At 49.6% G+C, this 21,439-nt stretch overlaps 1 protein-coding gene across 1 annotated transcript in view; it reads right to left on the bottom strand.

Moving 5' to 3' along the window:
* CDHR2 (cadherin related family member 2) overlaps positions 1–21,439 on the bottom strand; it is a 38,862-nt gene that overhangs the window by 2,605 nt on the left and 14,818 nt on the right. The window contains exons 5-31 of the mRNA XM_037500455.1: positions 21,364–21,417; positions 17,666–17,755; positions 15,008–15,097; positions 14,335–14,460; positions 14,111–14,257; positions 13,954–14,029; positions 13,742–13,857; positions 13,388–13,621; positions 11,871–12,026; positions 11,628–11,789; positions 11,264–11,325; positions 10,733–10,976; positions 8,306–8,542; positions 6,806–6,875; positions 6,046–6,651; positions 5,281–5,352; positions 4,834–4,883; positions 2,966–3,114; positions 2,708–2,816; positions 2,530–2,618; positions 2,000–2,068; positions 1,809–1,886; positions 1,653–1,713; positions 1,443–1,567; positions 852–965; positions 686–766; positions 58–115 (exon numbers count right to left, since the gene is read on the bottom strand). Coding sequence (XP_037356352.1) covers positions 58–115; positions 686–766; positions 852–965; positions 1,443–1,567; positions 1,653–1,713; positions 1,809–1,886; positions 2,000–2,068; positions 2,530–2,618; positions 2,708–2,816; positions 2,966–3,114; positions 4,834–4,883; positions 5,281–5,352; positions 6,046–6,651; positions 6,806–6,875; positions 8,306–8,542; positions 10,733–10,976; positions 11,264–11,325; positions 11,628–11,789; positions 11,871–12,026; positions 13,388–13,621; positions 13,742–13,857; positions 13,954–14,029; positions 14,111–14,257; positions 14,335–14,460; positions 15,008–15,097; positions 17,666–17,755; positions 21,364–21,417 — 3,525 coding nt within the window. The remainder of the gene's footprint in view (positions 1–57; positions 116–685; positions 767–851; positions 966–1,442; positions 1,568–1,652; positions 1,714–1,808; positions 1,887–1,999; positions 2,069–2,529; positions 2,619–2,707; positions 2,817–2,965; positions 3,115–4,833; positions 4,884–5,280; positions 5,353–6,045; positions 6,652–6,805; positions 6,876–8,305; positions 8,543–10,732; positions 10,977–11,263; positions 11,326–11,627; positions 11,790–11,870; positions 12,027–13,387; positions 13,622–13,741; positions 13,858–13,953; positions 14,030–14,110; positions 14,258–14,334; positions 14,461–15,007; positions 15,098–17,665; positions 17,756–21,363; positions 21,418–21,439) is intronic.

Raw genomic sequence — 21,439 nt, 5'->3', positions numbered from 1 at the left:
TTGAGTTTTCTCAACCCCATCCCTTCAGAAACCCCAGACACCAACCCCCCATCTTGCCTTGACTTCCTGTTTGTCCTTATCCAGGTCCACAGAGTTCTCATCCAGGGAGTTGAGGCTGTGGGGAAGGAGGAGAGGGAAGGGTGATAGAACTCAGAGACGGCAGGCCCAGTGCTCCCTGTTTGTGGCCATGAACTACTACTGCTTCAACCAACATCACGAGTATACCACCATTACCACCTCAACCACCATCATCTCTACTCACTACCATCATCATCCTCACCTCCACTACCATCACCATCTTTACTACCACACCATCACCACCACCACCATCATCATCACCATCACTATCACCACACATGACCATCACCTCTCATGACCAGCACTACCACCTCCACACACCACCACCGATACCACTAGCACCACTCACCATGTCACCACTTCCACCACCATCACTGTCTCCACCACCAACACCTCCACTACCATCACCATCACCATTACTACCTCCACCACCATTACTTCAACCACCACTCCCACTAGTACCATCATCCCCACCAACACAACCTCCTCCTCATCATTATCACCATCACCATCATCACCACCATCCACCATTATCACCATCACCACCATCCACCATCACCACTTCTACCACCATCTACCGCCACAAGCCAGCCTGGACACTGCTTACCTGACATCATCTGCGTCACTGGAGGAAGATTGGGACTCAAAGCCCAGGTCTTTGGTGGCGAGGTTCAGCATGGGATTGGCCCTGGAGAGAAGGTCCAGTCAAGCAGCTGCGGGCCTTAGCTACCCCAGAGGGCCTCTTAGTCCCCCACCCTTTGACCCTGGCTTACTTCTCATTGGTGTACATGTTAGTTCCGGGGATGGCAGAAACCGAGGGTATTACCCCCGTCAGTGTCTTCCGGGCTTCCTTGGCAGCCTTTGTAGCCCGAAGCTTCCTCTCATAGCTATGAGAACAGGGATGGTGCAGGATGGAGCAGGATGGATACTTTGCCTGCACACCCACTATGTCCCCAGTGCAAACCCCAAAAGTGTGGCTTTACCACATACTGGCAGGTGAGAATGTCAGTGCCATTTCACAGAGGACACAGGTAAGACCAGGGAAATGAAATGATTTGCCAGAGGCCATGAGGCTGGCCAATGGCAAGACCTAGAATCAAACCCAGATGAGGCTGCTGACCCCAAGAATTTTGGAAAGGGAGAAAGAAGCAATGTTTCTTAAAGGCATAAATTGGGCCTGACATCTTGCTAGGTGCGAGATGCATATTGCACCTGAGGAAACTGAAGCTCGGACGGGGAGGCGCCCTGCCCACAATGTCATGTGTCAGTGGAGATTAAATACAAGCATAGCTGACACCTAAACCTGAGGTTTTCCGGGTGTTAATGTCTTAGTTGGGGGGACACAGGGGTTATAGGAGCAGTACCTCTTCCGGACACACATGAGGGACACAGTCATGATCACGATGACCAGCAGCAAAGCTATTCCCAGTCCAATGATGACACTACTGAGCACCTGCGGCAAATTCGACTCCTGCCGCTCCTCGGAGCCCTGGAGAGGATGGAGTGTGAGAGAGGCCATGGGAGCAACATTCCCTCCCCTACCCCCCAAAGTCATCTACCCTGCCCTCACTCACCACCACCACCAGCCCCAGATCCAGCAGCCGTGTCAGTACATCCTGGTCACTCCGGATCACCCTGGTCACAGGACCCCCATTCAGCCCCAAGGGACACCGACATCCCCCAGGCTTCCAGCTTACCCTCCTGGCCACCCCCAAGGTAGCCCCACTCACATAACCAGCTCATCAAGTGTCAAGGCTGTCCCATTGGAGAAAACAAAGTAGGCATCCAGGTAGGAACGGCCTCGGGCCCTGGAATGGGGGGCGGGGTGTGTGTAAAGGGTCAGCAGCTCTGAGCAACCCAGCAGGTCCCTCCTGCTACTGTTGCCCTTCCTCACTCAGCCTCTGGGCCTGTGGGTACTCACCGAGCTGTGGTTTCTATGTCTTGAATTTTCACGATGTAGACTGTAGTGTTGGTCACTTGGGTAAGAGTCCTGCAAAGGGGGCAGATATCACAGAGACCTTGGGTAGGGGCTTTAGCTCAGGCCCCAGGGCCAGTGTTCTGCCACTGAAATTAGGAATCCAGTGAATTAGAAAGGGGGAACCTCCCCTGACAGCTCCATTGACTAAGCAGAGAACACCTCTGCAAATTAGGCAAGGAAGCCTCTTTTCCTGGGACTGGGTTTGCAGCTTAGCAAGCAGCATACTCTTGTGCTGTGTGCAGCCTTTGCAACTGTACATGCAGCCCATTTAGGCCTCTCAATGCTTAGCCAATCATAGGCTTCTGGGGCATGCAAAAAGGAAGTGCAGGTACAGATACAGAGTCAAAGAGAGGGACAAGGTCAAGTGTGGCTCAGGGACAGGGTGACAGACAGTCTATCCACGTCTTGCCAGGGACCATGCTCCCAGACCCTGTTTTTCCCCACAAACCCCTCCCCAGTTTCCCCAGACCTACTTCTTAATCTCATCCGACTTGAGGTCCAACTCCTCCTTGTTCAGGGAGAACTGCAGCCTCACACGGTCACTCTCCTCCACAGTAAAGACCTATGGGAGGAGGCAGAGAGGGAGATGAGGCCCAGGGCCCGGGGACTGGCAGAGGGCAATGGGGAGAGGAGGCAGGGCCTGACACTCACATTCAGGGTGGTTTTGGCTTCCTTGGGCGGATTCACAAGAGGTTTGTCCTGGGCCTGGACTGTTACTTGATAAGTGCCTCGCTGAGTGGCATTAAGGTTGGTCATCAGCCTATGGAAGATAGAAGGGCACAGCTTTTTTGGAACCCAAACTGAAATCCTCTGGAACCCACTGTCTACCTCTCACAGTATACACTGCCTGGAGGCCCTGTTGGTTCTCCCCTCAGGGAGAACCCCACCCATGGGCTAGCCCATAGTCACCTGATGCTGCCAAAAAACACATTTGAGTCTAAAGAGGTGGAGATCCGGAAGCCCTGGATAGGAGTCGTGGTGCCTTCCTTGGAGATGAAAACCGTTTGGTAGATGGAGAAAACGATATTTCCGTTGTCCCCTGAGTCATCGTCTTTGGCCTGGGAACAAAAGTGGACCACATCGAGTGGCCAGGCCAGGCAGCTCCATGCCCACCCCAGCAAGAATCAGAGAGTAGGGTGGCCTAGGAGGTTGGCCTCTATCATCTCTACCAGCCTTACCCAGGTCACCCCAACTAAGTGATTGGATTATGCAGTATGGACAAGTCCTAGCTTAACAGGTCACCATCACCACCCAAAGAGGGCACAGTTATTTTTATTCATTCTCGTGCATTTTAGAGAAAAATAGAGCCACGAGTCAACAGACATCACTGCTCAGGATGAGACAAAGCTGGTATTTCAGTTTCAAGGAGTCGATGTAAACAAAATTGTTCAAAGCCATGGCACTAGGTGGCAATTGCCTCACACTGGAAAACTGACTTTTTAAAGCTTAAAAGAAACTCAAAAGGGAGAATCTCTATGGCCATTTTATTTATTTATTTTTTAAAGATTTATTTATTTTTGTATACCAGAGCTGGGGCACAGGCCAGAGTAGTGGTGGGTGAAAGGATGCACCAGACAGAGTGGGGAGCAGAACAGGCAGACTGACTGAAACACACTGCTGAGGGGAGCAGCGGGCGAGACAGGAGAGGTCTGCTGCGCCATGTGGGTAGCTCCCTGGCCAGCCAGGGATGGAACTCATGCTACAGAGGCTGTGGATTGCTTCATAGATGCTTAACTACTTGCGCCACAAGGGAGGCCCACTATGCCCATTTTAGGAGAAGAAACTGGGGCTCTGAGAGACACCCTGTCCCACCAGAGGCTCTGCCCTGAGTGGGGGAAGGCTGACCTGTCCGCCTCCTATACCTGTGTCCTTTCTGGTGAGCACAGTGTGGTGGCCAGACGCCCCCGCCTCTAAACCCTAAGAGGCTACCACCATCAACCCCAAAAGGGAAAGTAACAGACATGGTGGTTCCCCAGGTAAGAGAGATCTGCTGCCCCAGGGCCCAGAGCCCAGGGAGGCTTCCCCCCACCCTTGCATGTATAGCTGCCACCCTCCAATAAACAAGCCTGTATCCAACACCATAAAACACTGAAAGCGTTTTTTTGGTTTTTTGTTTTTTTTTATAGAGGCATGTTTTATTTATTTATTTGTTTGTTTGTTTGTTTATACATGCACTGGGTACAGTCAGAAGCACGGGAGGGTGAGAGAATTCACCAGAGCCAGAGCGGGGAGCAGAGCAGGCAGAAGGACTGAAGCACACTGCTGAGGGGAGCAGCGGGCGGCAGGAGAGGTCTGTGCGCCATGTGGGACCCTCCTCCGGTGCCCGGGGAGCAGCCGGGGATCGAACCAGCGCCGCAGAGGCCGCAGGCAGCTTCGCAACCCAGTGCTCAACCGCTGTGCCACCGGGGAGGCCCTGAAAGCGTTTTTTAAATTTTGCTCTGGAAATGATTAACTGCAAGGAACTTGTTATATTTACATTTGCTATGATTTCTCTGTAATACTCAAAAATTCTGGTGTAGTGAGGAAAATCTAGCCTGCAAGCGGTTTTTATGGTCATGAAATTTTTATGAATACTGAATGGAACAATTAATGACATTTAATTATGTCAATAAAACAGGAGTTCATTCCATACTAGGGTTTTCTTTTCAGATATCAGAGCCAATAAATTTCCTTCCCAGCATTAAAACATGTTGGGAGCAGCTGGAAGACCCGAGAAGACCTTAGCCCTGTGTCCCCTGGTGCTGAGTAACTGACAAAGGGAGGAGCCAAGGACTTACCTTCACACTAGCCACCTCCTGGCTGGAAAGAACATGTTCGGGGAGGATCACTGCAAGTGTAGAAAGGAAGATCAGGGGGTGGGGACTCGTGCCCACCTGCCTCGTGCTGACCACAGCCCAACTCAAGGTTCATCCCTCCAAACCTGCCCTCCCAGTCTCCCCATTACCAGAGACTCTCATTATACCCTCCCCCTAGTCATTTGTTTTCAGGTCATGCACCTCTCATTGACAAGATGGGGAAATGGAGTTCCGGAGAAGAAGGGTCTGGCCCATAAGAGTTTGGACAGAGCTGGAGTGAAAACTCAGGTTTCTTGTTGAAACCCTAGGGGAGAGGCAGGATTAGATGCCTTCCTCCCTTTCTGAGGGCACATCTAGAACCTGAGAAGGGTCTATGGGAATCACCCACACATGGTCCTGGCAGAGTGGGTGGGGAGTGTTGCTGCATACCAAAAGTCTTATCCTCAGGCAGAAAGTAGGGTGCGTTGTCATTCACGTCTTCGATGGTGATGGGGAGGCTTCCTAGGGGAACAAGGTGGTTCAGCTGTGGTCTCTAGGCAAAGGCCTGCCCCAGAAACCCTGAGACAAAGCCAGCCACCTCCCTTCCATGCATCACCCCTTCCATGCTCATTCCCCTTCCTTGCTTCTGACCTCGGAAGCCTACTCAGTCTACTTGGGTCTTTGTAGGAGGGAGCATCTTCTGGGGGCCTCAGAAAGAGCAAACAACCTGTCCAAGGTCACACAGCAAGAGCAGTGGATCAAGCCCAAGCCAGGTATGTGTCACCAGGCCACATTCTATAGATACTTGCTAGCTGTGTGAGCTAGGTTATTTAGTTGCCTACTCTGTACTTCAGTTTCCTCACGTGTAAAATTTGGATAGGGGTCACCTACCTAGTGGGTTGTGTAGGAGTAAAGTGAAAAAACATGTACATTACACCACCTCACAAAACAACAGCATTAAGTGCTTACTGCATGTCAAGCACTGTGCCAAACACTTCACATGCGTGTTCTCATTTAATCTTCACAACTAACTTACTACTCAGCTCCACCTAACAGATGGAGAAACTGGAGTTTGAGGAGGTTTTACAACTCACTGGTGACACAGCAGTTAAAATCTGGAGCTAGAGTTTGAACCCAGACCTTGGGGATCCCAGCCCAGGGCTCTTTCCCATGGTCTTTAGGCCCTGCTGAACCTCACACGCCAGCCCACCTCACCGTTGTCACTGTAAGCCTGGAAGCGAGGGTCTGTTTCCTGGTCATAGGCGCGCACAATTAGTGTGACCAGGTCACAGCTCTCATAGTCGATGGCCTCGCTCTGATTGATGTACACGGAGCCGTTGCCCAGCACAGAGAACCAGTCATGGCACAGGCTGCCCACATCATGCTGGGCCTTGGTACAGATGACATTCACAAGCTGTATCTCCAGCTGAGACGTGGTATCCACATCCTGGGCAACCACGTTTGTCACCAGGTCATGCTGTGAGCCATTCTCGGCCACAGAGATGCCCCGGAGCGAGGCTGAATCCAGAATGGGCGGCTCATCATTCACGTCCTCCACAGTCACCAGGACCTTTGCTATGGTTTTCTCCCCTTGGGGGTTTGGGTTCTCAGCAGTCACAATCAGACTGTAGGAATTTTGTGTCTCATAGTCCAGACTCACGTCCACGGGCAGCGAGAGGTTACCCTCAGCCTTCCCAGACCCCAGCACCTGGCCTTGAATGATGAAGTTGTTGGAGCCCACCCCTGACAGGCTGAAGCTGATGCGGTTGTTGGCTTCTGTCTGGTCTGCATCTGAGGCCTGCACCGTGCCGACCAAAACACCTGTGGACAAGGGGCTGAGTTTAGGGAGTCCCCGGGCCCAGCCACTGGAGGCCATTCAGAGAGTCCTCTGCCCTCACCTCCCCCAGGGGTCTCAGGGATGGGTCAGATGCCACACAGGACCCCAGCCCCAAGGCTTGGCCCAGAAAGGACTGACCTGAGGTCCTCTCCTTTACCGAGAAGGAGTAGCTGGACTGGTTGAAGATGGGGAGATTATCGTTGATATCCTGCAAGCAGAGGAAACACTGAACCCAGGGACCTCAGGAGCCCCCAGGGTTCAACCTCCCAGAGCCAATACAAGAAGTCAATACTTCCTCTGGCTCAAGGCACAGACTGTGCGTGTCCCCTCAGACAGCCCTGCCCACTTTACAGATGTGGGCATGTTCGAGATGGACCCTGGAGAGAACTGACGAACAGAGCTCATGCATGGGGGCTCAGAGGCCCAGGGCAGAACCACTGTGCTTAGTTCCACACTTAACGGGTCCCCATTCCCTTGCTGTTTGTCTGACCACGTCTCAGAGTCATCTTAGACCCTGCTTTTCAGAAGGTTGTGAGTCCCCATCTGCATCCCTGTCTGGCCCAGCTTACCTCCCCACCTCTCAGATTTTGGGGGTTGGCACCAATATCACCACAAAGGCCCTGCAGCCCAAGCTTTTCTCATCCCTCTTCTCTCCTGCTCATCCTACGCTCCGCCAGTCTCACGACGTGTGCCCCATGCTCAGGTAGACCTGGGCTCGAGCCACCTGGTAGGCTGAGACCTGGTCCTGTTCTCAGATGCTGGCTGCCTTCAGTTCCCACCTGTGCTGCCCAGACCTGCCCACTCGGCCCAGCTGCTGCCGCCACCCTCTGGGCCTGCGCTTGCTCCACTGACACAGCTTGGTGCTGGGGGATCCCTGGGCTTTTCCAACTCTCCCCCTGGGGCAGTCCCAGCATCTGCTTTTGATTTCAGTTTTTTCCAGTAATAGAAAGGACATCTTTGAAAACAAAGCCTTCTCCTGGTGGTGATTTCCCAGATATGGCATTGCTTGCTTAACACAATGCGATACACAGGGCTGCTGGGTAGGCTGGCACAGGCTACTCATATTCCTAGGGGTTGCCATCCGCATCATACTTTAGAGGACACGGGTGTTACCACACTTTTCTAGAGGAAGGTGACTTGTGGGCTAATGGCGGTCTTAGAAACACAGATGGGGTTTGAAACCCACTCTGCAATCCCCGACAAGCTACCTGACCTCTCTGTGCCTGTTTCTCAATCAATAAAATATGACCATCTTTACCTACAGGGCCAGGTGTGCAAGAGACACTGTAGATGCTGGCTTTTCCCCATGAATAGGAGAGGGGGAGTATAGGAGGGCAGGTCTTCATGAATGATAATTAGGGTGCCTTCTATTCATTGAATACTCTCCAGTGCACTTGCCACGTGTTAACTCACTTTGTATTATTTTCATCCCCATTTACAGACAGGAAAGTTGAGGGCACAGATGATGGAGTCACTGCCTAAGGCCACACAATCGGTGAGCAAGGATGCTATATACCCGCCAAATTGCAAAAGGGAGAAGGTGACTTGAGTTGGGGCAGGGGGAAGCTGACCATGTGCTCAGGTGCCCCCAACACAGGGCCCATCCTGGCACCTGCCCCCAGCTGAGCCAGGCCTTACCTCCACATTGACGGTGACATTGACCAGGGTGCTGAGTTGAGGCACGCCACAGTCACTCACATTCACGGTCAGCACGATGTAGCCCCCTAGGTCAGGGTTGATGGCCTCCCGGTCCAGGGGTCCCACATTTCTGAGGATCCCTTCATTGATATCCATAGAGAAGTTGTGGCTATAGGAGCCGGACAATGTGAATTGCAGGTGGCTATTGTTGGTTCCTGGCTGGTCTGCATCATAAGCCTGTAAAGATCAACAGGGTTGGGCATCAGCCATCAGGGCTCCCCAGCCCCCAAATCCCTCCCCTGCAGGCTGGCCTCCCCCTCCAGTGCTGGCCCACGAGGGCAGCAATTGGACCTGAAGCCAGTGGGACACTGTCCAATCTCCCAGCCTGTCTCCCATCAAAGAGGGTCATATCAACAGTTTGCAAGAATTTCTGAGCACCGAGGTCATTCGTGTTTACGGTATGCCAACCCTGTGTCTGGGCCTGTTCTAGGCAAACTTACGGAGTTGATATTCCAGTGGGGAGGGGAATAGGGACAGTATACTATAGATATTCACAGTTTAAATAAATATAAAATTAGTGTGATGCCCATCAAGATTCTGATTTCCTTCCTATGATGACTACTTCAGTACTGTAGTTCTAAAATAACGATTCTTCACCCAATGTGTGTGTGTGTGTGTGTTCCTGCCCTGCTGCCAGGGTCCTGAACACATGCTTAGTTTGCCTTTGGGGTGATTTAAATGGAAGAATACAACAGGCTTTTTCCTAGCACAGGGCCTTTGCACATGCTATTGACTCACTCTGAAAGCCCTTTACACCTTTTCTCTCTCACTCCAGGCCAGGTTGGTGCCTCACCTTAGCCTCTACAATCCCCGTGCTACACTCATTACAGGACAAGTGACACCCTTGGGTGACTCTCTGGAGCCCTTCCCCTATGTAAGAGTCACATGGAGGCAGGAATTATGGTAGAGTTATCTTGGGGAACTTGGAACCCAGAAAAGAGTTTGGTGCCTAATTGGAGTTCAGCAGATATAGTTTTGAATCCAGACTTCGAACCAATTCTTCCCTTTCTCCCTGACCAACCCCCAACATCAGCTCTTTCAATTCAGTTCTTTGAGATCTTGTTTATTAAATGCTTCCTTTAGCTGGAGATGGTTTCCTCCAAAAGTGACCTGTTTACCTCTTGGCACTTTGAACTCAGGCCAGTTAATTCCCCAAGGGTTTCTTGGGGCTTATGCCAGGCACCATGGTCACAGCAACAGATCTGAAATGCTCCTGCCTGGAGGAGCTTGAAGATCAGGTGAGAAGTACCAAGAAGCAAGGAGCAAAGACCAAGGTGTCAGGGCAGGGAGGCCTGAGTTCATTCCCAGTACCGCCATTTACTGGCTGTGCAGCCATAGCAAAATCACGTAACTTCTCTGAGCCTCAGTTTTCTCCTTCTGTGAAATGAGGATCACAAGGGCCTCTCTGGTGGCACAAGGGGTTAAGTCTCAGCACTATGAAGCTATCCGCAGACATGGCAGGAGTTCGATCCCCAGCCTGGGAGCTACCCACATGGTGCAGCAGACCTCTCCTGTCTCACCTACTGCTCCCCTCAGCAGTGTATTTCAGTCATTCTGACTGTTCTGCTCCGCACTCTGTCTCTGGTGAATCCTCTCATTCCCCTTCTCCCATACCTCTGGCCTACACCCAGCTCTTGTATGCATAATAAATAAATCTTTGGGGAAAAAAAAGAAATGAGGATCACAGGTCAGGGATGGGAATGTGCCCTGGAAACCACACAGCCCCATAAAATATGGGAGGGCTCCATGGCCACGTGACTGTCCTTCCAAGGACCTCCTTTTCTTCTTTTCACAAGATCCCCTTCCACATGACTCAAGAGAAAAGCTACTCTTTGCTGTTCCTCTGGAGCCAATGGTGGGTCTTTATCTCATACTCTGAAACCAGCCACTGATCTCATCTCCTTTTTTTGCTTTGGCCATTAGGAAGCTCAGAACTGAATTTTCAGCCCATTCCTAGCAATTGTATGACTCTGGGTTTTAACTATTTTTGTGTCCTTTAACAATGCCATTCTTACGTTCTCTTTGTCCTGATTCCACCCATATTTTTATCTTACTTTTAAAACTAAGCCATCTCAAATCCTTTTTGGAATGAGTCAGAGGCCTGAATTAAAAAGAACAGCACGATTTTGAGGCCTTGCTCTGTGCTAAGCACTTTATACCAGTTATCTGACTATTCCTCAATGGTCCCACTGAATAAGTGCTAGGATTTTCATCATTTTCCAAGAGGAAATGGAGGCCCAGAGAGACTCAAAGACTTTCTCAGGACCACACAGCAAAACCCAGATTCCCACCCTGGGTCAGCATGACTACAGAACCAGATAGGGTCCCCTGCCCTGGGGCCACTCCCAGGCCCAGGACATCTGTAACCTTGATGGTCATGGAGATATTGTCCAGTTCCTCCCGGACAAAGATGTTGTAGGAGCCGCTGACTACAGGCTCGTTATCGTTAACGTCCAGCAGGAAGATCTCTAGCACGGTGGATGTCGACAGGTTGCCGCCGTCCGTGGCCTGCAGAGTGAGGTAGAACACCGGCAGCTTCTCCCTGTCCAGCAGCTCGGAGTTGCTCACGCTCAAGTTCCCTGAGCGTGGATCCACTGCAAAGATGTCTGTCCTGCACAGGGAGGTTACATTTAGAAAGCAAAACAAAACAAAATAAGATGTTGGCTTAATTTGAATTTCAGATAAACAATGGAAAATATTTTAGCACATCCCATAAAATAGTTGTAACATACTTGTACTATGTTATTGCTTATTTGTTTATTACTGATTGTTTATTTGAAATTGAAATGTGACTGGGTGCCCTCTATTTTATCTAGCTACTCTTACTCCCATGGAGAGATTGATAGGGGCCGGGCCCCACTCCCCACCAGTCCCCTGCCCACCCGGCACCTTCCTTACCCGCTGCTAGGAAGCAGGCTGTAGGTGATGATGCCCCACTCACCCGTGTCTGGGTCAGTGGCCTGTGAGGCAGAGAGATAGATAACAGGACACTGTTCAGATGTGGTGGCACTCACTGTCAAGCAGGCCACTGATGGGGCTGTCCTGCTTCCTGACACAAAAGGGAGAACTGTCCCACACACACTCAGATTCACACACAGACACGCTCACATACACACATGCTCTCGTGAACACTCGTGCATGTGTACACATTTACAGGGGCCTGATGACATCAAATGACAGGGAGACTGATGGGCCAGGGTCCCTGGTCCTGCCTTTCTCCATGTCTCTCCCAGCCAGACACAGCCATGTCCCCAACACTCACGTTGATCGAGTCAGAGATGACAGTGCCATTTGGACTGTGCTCGCAGACACTGAATTTGTACTGGTCCTGGGAAAATGTGGGTCTGTGATCGTTAACGTCTCTTAGGTAGATGGTCACCCAGGCAGTGGAGAGGTTCTGGTTGGCTGAGTCATTGGCCACGACCTGAGGGCAGGGAAAGGGTAGCAGCACTAGGGCCTGAGCACCCGGCAGCCCTTGTCACTGATGCCTCAAAACACCTCTCACCTGTACCAGCATCACTTCCTTAGTCTCGTAGTCCACCAGCGACGGTGTTTTCACCAGCACCTGCACGTCAGCTGCGCCCACTACCTTCCCAGGGGAGACACTGAAGGCTTCTGCATCGGGGCCACTCAGGGACATTAGGAAGGTGCCATTGCTGCCCTGTAGATGTTGTATGGTATAGTAGGGCCCCCAGCCCCTGCACCCACCAGTACGTTTTCCCCAATTCCTGGCCACAGCTTCCTGCCTCCAGAAGTACAGCCCACTGAAATCCCATAAAAGGGGGCCTCTTAAGGGACTGAAGCAAGAGGGCCCTGGGGAGTCTGGGTTGGTCACTAGTCCTGCAATTATGGCACTGTGGACCCCAGGTCCGGGCCGGACACATACCTCTCAATCCCATGAAGCATTACTCTAAGCCTCCATCATCTCACCTCTCACTACCCCTCCACCCGCACCACCAGCACCAAGCATCACATTACCTACACCACACTCACTGCACTCAATGCCAACCAGCTCAACACACCCACCCAACTACCTCCACCTAATAATATCATCCTCCACTCCACAGTTTGTGCCAACTCATTGTCACTGAGAATACTACCAAACACCCTACATAGTGATTCATCATTCAGTACTACCCGTCACAGATCGCTCTGCTCAGACAGGACAGCCGATGAAGTTCTCTGCCATTAACAAAGACCTGGAGTCTAAATGAATATGCAGTCGGGGGAGGCTGGGGAGAGTGCCATGGAGAGCAGCTCTGCCTTTCACTCTCCCAGCCCAAGCTTTTATTGAAGATATGAACAAAGGAACAAGAAAATAGCACACAGTTGTGTTTTTGCTTATACAGATTAATAAGTTACTGCTGAAAACAAGTTTTCCTGGTTAGTAGGGAACATGCGCAGAAGCCAGTACATCCTCAGAGAACAGGAGTCAATTCTGGGAAGAAGTTCTGTTTGCAGAATTTCTAACATCCTGGAACTCCATATGCAGAGTAAACAGGTCTTCTCCAAAAACTCCAGCTCCCTTTAGGGCAGTAGGCTCCCAACATTGCTCTATATCCATCTCCACTTAAGATACCCTCCAAATAAACACTCACTCCATACCCAACACCACCCCCTTCCCCAAGGACTGGTACTTGACCAGTACCACCCCAAAGCACTAGCCATCCAACATCATTCAACTTCACTAACCACCCACCACTATATTTTACTCAAAACCACTGAAAATTATATCCCACTCGCTGTTACCTAGCATCTAGTCCCAACCTCCACTCCACGCTGCCTTTCCCATTCACCACCACCTAAGCGCCATCCAAGATCACCCACCACCTCAACATCACCCAACATTGACAAGTATAACCCAGTATCTCTGAAGTTCATTACCATACATGAAGGCCACCACCGTCACCCACTGCTCGCCTCCCCACCATGCACCCAGGTACAGCGCTCTCCATCTCTTTCTACCTCCCTGTCCCAGCCAACCCCCGCCATCGCCGCCACCCCCAGTCCCGGTGCACCTGCCTTGTCTGGGTCATAGGCCACCATGGTGAGGTAGTCTATGGGGATGCGGGTGGAGGCATGCTCGTCCACGTAGCCAGTGAAGTTCGTTAGGGCTTCTTGGGAGGTGAAGGTGCAGGCCGGGAGGCTGCAGTTGTAAAACTCAGGCTCGTTGTCATTGACATCTGTCACCCTCAGTGTGACCCAGATGCTCACTTTGGCTTCCTGCCCATAGATGTTGAGCTGTTCCTCGGTGGCCTAGGAAAGAGCAGAGCCCACAGGGCAGAGGTCAGAGAACCAACACCCAGAGAAAGCCGCAATCAAAGGTCAGAGTTTAGAGACTGGGGGTGCAAAGGGGGTGGTAGACCCCTCACTCACCGTGACCTGCACCTCTACCTCCTCATCCTCATCCAGCAACTGCTCACGGTCCAGGGAACTGTTGACTGTGATAACCCCATCTGGCCCGATGTGAAACCAGCCGGGTCTTGTGGAGTCTGGAAAGGGACAGGAAGGGCAGCTCTTCCAGAGGCTCTGACAGATTTCCCACACTTCTTATGTCCCAGCCCCACCCTGAGGAAGCCCCTTCTCACTGGAGATGCTGTAGTTCATATTGTCGTTGATGCCTCTGTCATTATCCATGGCCTGCACCTTCAGCACTGAGGTTCCCTGGAAGGAGGCACATCAGCGACCTGGACCCTTTCCCAGCCTCTCATCCCCACCCAGATCACCCCAGGTCCCCTGCCACACCACGGATGCATCCTCAGACACAGAAGCCGAGTAAAACTCCCTGAGAAACTGAGGGTCCAGGTTTGGCTGGTCGATTACAGAGATGGACAGGAAGACAGGCTGGGAGCACTGGATCTGAAAGCTGTTGTTGTACAGGCCACCCAAGTCCTGTGGAGAGACAGGCCCTCAGTGAGCCGCCCAGGGGTTCCAGTGGACTCTCCACCCCTGCCTGTGCCTCCACTCACACAGGCCTCCAGTTTCAGCTGATAGAAGGAGCTCTTGTTGTTGTAGTCGAGCTTGTCATTAAGAATGATGCTGCCATTGGACAGGATCTCGAAGAGGTTCTTGCTCTCCGTGGTGTTAGGGATGACCTGAGCAGAGTGCATTCAAGCCAGGCTCCTCTAGGTGCCCAAGGCCTAAGCATGAATCCCAGTCCTGCCCTTGGCCACTCTGTAACTCTTGCCGGGTCATATAATCTCTCTGAGCCTCAGTTTCCCTTCTGGGAAGTGGGCTCAGACAGCGCTCGAGTAGGTTAAAAGGCAGGTGGAACAGGCTAAGGTCTGTACCAGTCATAGGGTGGTGCTCAGCAGATGGGAGCTATAGCTAGCAAATTCATCTTCATGAGAACTGGGGTCACCCCCCTATAGTCTGTGTGACCTTACAGAAGACCCTGGACCTCTCTGAGCCTTGATTTCCCTTTTGTGTAGCCAGGAGAACATCAGCCACCAGCTGGTGTGACAGGAGTGCTACTAGGGTCCTGACGGTGCACCAAGCAAGAGGATGGAAGGTGGGTCAGGATTAAAGCAGGTGCCTTCCTTAGACAGCTGGGCCACCCGAGGTTGTGTGGGAAATGCTGCCCCCTAGTGGTGATGAGGAGCAGTGGGGCCCACTCTCCCAAGAGGACTTGCACACACTCACCTCCATTATGGAGTAATTCACAGAGCCTGCAGGACCGTTGTCTACGTCTTTGGCCACCGCTGAGAACACCAGGGAGCCAACTGGCAAGGTCTGTAATGAGGGACTGGTCACCTTTAAGCTCCAATCCATCTCTTACATGCCCTCTCTTGAGCTTCAGTGTCCCCAGGACACTGAATGATAGATTCTTCCAGACACTAGCACATTGTTCCCCAGATATTCCCCTTTCCTTCCCACTTGGACTGGGCCTCGGGACAGCTAAGGGACAAATACTCCCAGCTCACATGCATCCTCTTCTCCCCTGCAGCCTCTCCACTACTTGATCCAATTTCTGATCTGCAGAACCCTTTGGACCAGGATGAGCAATCATTCCAGACACCAATGCCACTCCCCTCCTCAGATACCTTGTGTTTGTCTATAGCTTACAGGCATCCTCCAGACAGTGTCCCCATAGGTGCCCCCTTCAACCTGTCTATACCCTCACTATTTCCACAAGGATTCCATAAGAAATCCTTGAAAATCATGAATCAGACCACAGTACTCTGTACTAAAAATCCTCCAAGTTCAGGCCACTGCTCAGCTCTTCTTCTTACCCTCCATCCTCCAGTTACACATGCTTCCTTAGCTTTGCTACCACACTCCAAGCTCATCTTGTCTCTGAGACTTTACATCTGCTGTTCCCTTGCCTGGAATATTCCTTTCCTGGAGCATACCATACATAGCCAGCTCCTTCTTGCTATCTAGGTCTCTGCTCAAAGGTCAACGACTCATAGAAGGCTTTACTGACGTCAGCCACAAAGCAGCTACCTCCTTGGTCACTTTCTCTCATTTAGCCCTGCTTTTATGCTCTTCATAGAGCTCAACCATCTGGATGTTACATTGATTATTGCCTGTGCTCTTTGCTCGAATGTGCTGTAAGCAGGTCCATCTTGTTTGCCAGACACTCTCAGTACCGGTGACAACACCTGGCATATAGTGGGTGATTGCTCAGAGCTGGCCAAATAGCTACCTGAGCCTCACTGGCCCTGTGTCTGGCCTGGCCTGGGACTCCAGCCTCATGGGTCTTTGAAGCCACATGATAATGAAGATTGAGAAGTGGTGGTGTTTCTGTTAGGGGGAAAAGGATGTCCTAAAGCTAATTCCATACAGGCTTTGTGGACTCCACCCCCACCCCAGGCCAAAGCCAAAGACACTGGGAACTCCAAATCCCATCACCACCAAAGGGAAGGTGGCTGGGACCTGAGGGTGGGGTTAAGCAGCCAAGTTGGTATAAAGGCAGACACGTGGGCTTTGGGGGGTCCCCCATTTTGGCTCTCCACCAGCTCGCAGCGTCCGGCCAGCTCTGAGAGTGCCTTTGGGTTTCCAGGTCGGCGGATCGGGTAGGACGCATTAAAGACTTTATTTCCCTATTTTCTCCCTAAGTTGTACATTTTCCTTATTTCCTTTTCCCTTGTAAATAAACCTTTTATTAACCTTTTGTGTGTGTCTGTAGTGGAGTATTAATAAGTCCCTTTTAAGCGCGCGGGTGAGGACCCACAGCCAGGCAACCCGTTCAATATCGGGGCTGTCCTATAACAGAAAAATTACTTTGGGCTGGTCAACCACGGGTGAAGCTTGGAAATCATGTTGGGCGCCAGCTGTTATAGGAAGCCCCGATATTGAACGGGTTCCTGGCTGTGGGTCCTCACCCGCTCGCTTAAAAGGGACTTATTAATACTCCACTACAGACACACACAAAAGGTTAATAAAAGGTTTATTTACAAGGGAAGGGAAAATGAGGAAATGTACAACTCAGGGAGAAAATAGGGAAATAAAGTCTTTAATGTGTCCTACCCGATCCGACGACCTGGAAACCCAAAGGCACTCTCAGAGCTGGCCGGACGCTGCGAGCTGGCGGAGAGCCAAAATGGGGAGCCCCCAAAGCCCACGTGTCTGCCTTTTATATCCATCTGGCTGCTTAACCCCACCCTCAGGTCCCAGCCACCTTCCCTTTGGTGGTGATGGGATTTGGAGTTCCCAGTGTCTTTGGCTTTGGTCTGGGGTTGGGGTGGAGTCCACAAAGCCTGCATGGAATTAGCTTTAGGACATCCTTTTCCCCCTAACATTTCTACTGCTCGGGACCATTGGGAAACCTCATTCCCACCCATGTAGTTCAAGTGAGGATGCTCCTCCCTTGCTAGAAGGGAGGGTCTAGATGCAGACAAGCCAATCAAAGTATCACACACACCTAGGCTGATGGGCACCTGACTCAAAATGGGCCAATGAGAGTCAACCCTCAGGTTTTGGCTGGGATTGTTGAGAAAGTCTCTACTGATGTTTCAAAGCTGGTAGGAGGTGAGATTACTGAGCTTACTGAGTTTATCAAAGGAGACTTTTATCACTTTTATCACCACAGGATAGAAAATCAGAAAATCAAAATTTTTTTTTTTGCTTTCATAAGGAAAAGAATTCCAATCCAGTCTCATTGATGGCAAAATGTTACTGTCACTACAGTTCATGGAATGCCATCCCCCTGAATTTGGTTCCTGAAGCTGCCCCATCTGAGAGGTGCTTGTCCCAATCATGGACCCTCTGCTGGCTGTCTCTGGCCCTCCCCACTCTGATAAGAGCTCCTGGGATGCCTGCCCCTACACACCCACACCCAGTTAAGGCAGATATTACCTCATTGATTTTGACAGAGAAGTCGGTATTCTGGAAAACAGGTTTGTTGTCATTTCTGTCCTCCACGAACACCGGTATGTCCCTCAATACCTGCAGGTGAGATAATCTAGGTGAGCCTGGAAAACGTGAGCATTTGAGAAAACAAAATGGGGAGCATCTGGACGGGAGTGCAAATTGGCCTAACTCCTCAGTGGACAATTAGGCAAAGTTAGGGTAACTTTATTTGACACACTTTCAAACACCAGAAAAACTGCCAGTATAGTTCAACGAACTCTCAAGACCCTTCATCCAGATCCACCCATTGCTTGGTTTCTGTCTCGCTCTTCACATGTTTACCGAATCATTTGAGAGCAAGTTGCAGAAATCATTAGTTCATTTTTTAAAAGATCTAAAATGTAACTGCCTTATTATTACAAGAATGCCTATTTTCACTTTTTTGCCTTAGTGTAAAGCTGTTGGTTAAGAGACCAACTAAGCACTATGGTCTCTCCCCACGCTAGAATCAAGACAGTGCAGCAATCAGGGGCTCAGGCACAGACATGGGAAGACTCCAAGGCCGACTGCTGAGTGGATAAGGCAGTTCACGATGGTGCGTGCAGGGAATTTCCCTATTTTCAGAAAATGCACAGAAACAATGCTCTTGGATCCACATATGAACATATGCACATAAACAGTGAGGGGTAACACACAGTTACAATAGAGACTTCAGGTGGGAGTGGGCTGGGGAGGGTTGCCCAAGAGGACTTGAGCTTTAGCGGCAATTTTTAAGATGCTTACAAAAGAACAGTTGCATGAATATGTGAGTCATTAAAACCATTATTTAAATAGATTGAGTTGAGGAATATGCTGTAACTACAAACTCCTCATCTTTCATGGACATAAGACACAGTGGTATAAGTGTGCCATTTAGAAATGTGATCTTTGATACCACCACAATCAGCCAACAGAACTAAAATTTTGAAATTTTGTAATAATGTATGACAAAAGTGGACATATATGAAGTTCACTGGAGGTGATCCTTTGATGCCTTACTGCCCTAGTCCTCTTTTATATCACTGGTACCAGTCCTCAGATTGCTTCAACAGGCACGAAGACAACAGTCTGAAAATCTATCCCTATTATAAACCATAGAGAATAAAAAATGAGAAGACAGACAAACACCCTATAATACCACAGCAAAAAATCCCTGCAAGGGTCCCAGCCCAGTAGAACTGCAGAAAATGACAGAAGAGGAGTTTAAGGTAACAGCTCTAACAATGTTTGTGGAACTCAAAAAAACAATAAAGGATAGAAAACAACAACAGAATAAAGATAAGAAAATATCAGGCAATGACACTTAGAAGTAACAGAGTTAAGAAGCACTATAGCCGATTTTAAAAATACAATTGAGGGACACAACAACAGGCAAACAGAAGCAATGGAGAGAATTAATAAACTAAAAAACACAGTGTTGGAGAACATAAGAATAGAACAAGTTAGAGAAAAATATTTTTTTAAAGATTTATTTATTTATTTATACAAGCACTGGGTACAGTCAGAAGCGCGGGAGGGTGAGAGAATTCACCAGAGCCAGAGCAGGGAGCAGAACAGACAGATTGACGAAATACACTGCTGAGGGGAGCAGTGGGCGCAGCAGGAGAGGTCTGCGCGCCATGTGGGACCCTCGCCCAGCGGCAGGGATAGAACCGGAGCTGCAGAGGCTGTGGGCAGCTTTGCAGCCCAGCGCTCAAATGCTGCGCCACCAGGGGTGGCCCATAGAGAAAAATATTTTAAAATATTTCATGATATCAATGATGAAGATATTTTTGGTGACTTTCAGGGAATTAAAAACAAAAATAAACAGTTGGGATTGCTTCACTTCTACAAAGTGAAAGAAAATACAAGACAATTAAAATAACATCCTATTGAATGGTAGTTACACAAAATATAACTGTTAAGGGATTAATATATAAGACATATTTTTAAAAACTCATTTAATTCAACAACAACAACAACAAAATCCTAATAAATAAGGATATCCAGAAGGCCAAAAAACATATGAAAAAAATGTTCATCATTGGGCCTCCCTGGTGGTACAAGGGTTAAGACACAACCTTTGAAGCAATCCGCAGCCACTGCAGCATGAGTTTGATTCCCAGCCAGCCAGGAAGCAACCCACACTGCTCCCCTCAGCAGTGTACTTCAGTCAGTCTGTCTGTTCTGTTCCTCATTCTATCTCTGGTGAATCCTCTCACCCCCAACACCTCTGGCCTGTACTCCAGCTCTTGCATGCATAAATAAATAAATCTTTAAAAAAAATGTTCACCATCACTTCCAACAAGAGAGATGCATGCTAAAATAACAATAAGATACCATTTCACACCCATGAGAATGGCAAATATTAAAAGGACCTCCAATAACAAGTGCTGGAGAGGATACGGAGAAAGAGGACCCTTATTACACTGTTGATGGAAATGTAAACTGGTACAACCATTTTGGAAAGCAATCTGGCTTAACTTAAAAAACTAACAATGGAGGAAACCTCCCTGATGGCCCAGGGGTTAAAGTCTCAGCGCTATTAAGCCATCTCCAGTCACTGTGGCATGAGTAATCCCGGCCAGGGAGCTAACACCTACAGCACAGCAGACCTCTCCTGTCTCTCCCTCAGCAGTGTATTTCAGTAGATCCACCTATTCTGTTCCCCACTCTGTCTCTGGTGAATCCTCTCATCCCCCACACCTCTGGCCTGCACCCCAGTTCTTCTATGCAAAATAAATAAATAAATAAAAATCTTTTTAAAAAAACTAACAATGGAAGACCTGGCAATCCCACTTTGGGCATCTATCCAAAGACTATGAAACCATCAACACAAAACCCCACATGTTCCACGATGTTCACAGCAGCATTATTTATAATAACTAGGATATGGAAGCAGCCTGAATATCCATCAAAGGACAGCTGCATCAGGAAGAAGTGGCCTATCCACACCATGGAGTATTATACAGCCATAAGAAAGGATGAAATGAAGCCATTTTCAACAAACTGGAGGGATAAGAACAAACACGAGACATTTACAAGGTGAAAATTTGGTAACATAAAACACTTTCAAAAACTGTTGGACATCAATAAGCATCCTGAGAACTCTGAGGTTACGAGGGAGGGCACAAGGATATAAAGGGCAGCAAGGGGAAATAATTGTAAAACTCCATGAATAAACTAAAAGCCATAGAATCATTAAAAAATAATTTTAAACATTAAATTCAACATTAAATTCAGGGACAATCCTGGTGGTGAGAGGTTAAAGTCTTGGCACTATCAAGCTATCACCAGCCATGGTGGTCTGAGTTCGATCCCTGGCCAAGGACGTGACCTACATGGCGCAGCAGACGTCTCCTGCCTCACCTGCTGCTCCCCTCAGCAGTATACTTCAGTCAATCTACTGTTCTGCTCCCCACTCTGTCTCTGGTGAATCCTCTCACCAACCCCACCCCAAATCTCTGGCCTATGCCCTACTTCTTGAATGCATAAATAAATAAATCTTTTTAAAAACGTAAAGGTAAATCTTTTAAAGTAAATAAATAAATAAATAAATAACCATTAAATTCAGATTTTTGTTAATAGGAGCTCTTTCTGCTCTCCAGAGGTGTGGGGCACAGGAGTGGAGAGAAGGGACTTCTCTCATTTCCCAGAACCACCCATCCTCGCCTCTTCCTACTCACTGCGCTGTTATGATTGTCGCTCACGGAGATGGTGATGCGGAACCAGGTAGTTGTCTGCAGCGGGGAGAGAGAAGGA

Source organism: Talpa occidentalis, unplaced genomic scaffold (genome assembly GCF_014898055.3).
Source record: "Talpa occidentalis isolate TD23 unplaced genomic scaffold, MPIMG_talOcc4v2.1 talOcc4.9, whole genome shotgun sequence".
NCBI lineage: Eukaryota > Metazoa > Chordata > Mammalia > Eulipotyphla > Talpidae > Talpa > Talpa occidentalis.
The sequence above is the reverse complement of the archived record's forward strand: the minus strand, read 5'-3'. Positions and strand labels throughout refer to the sequence as shown.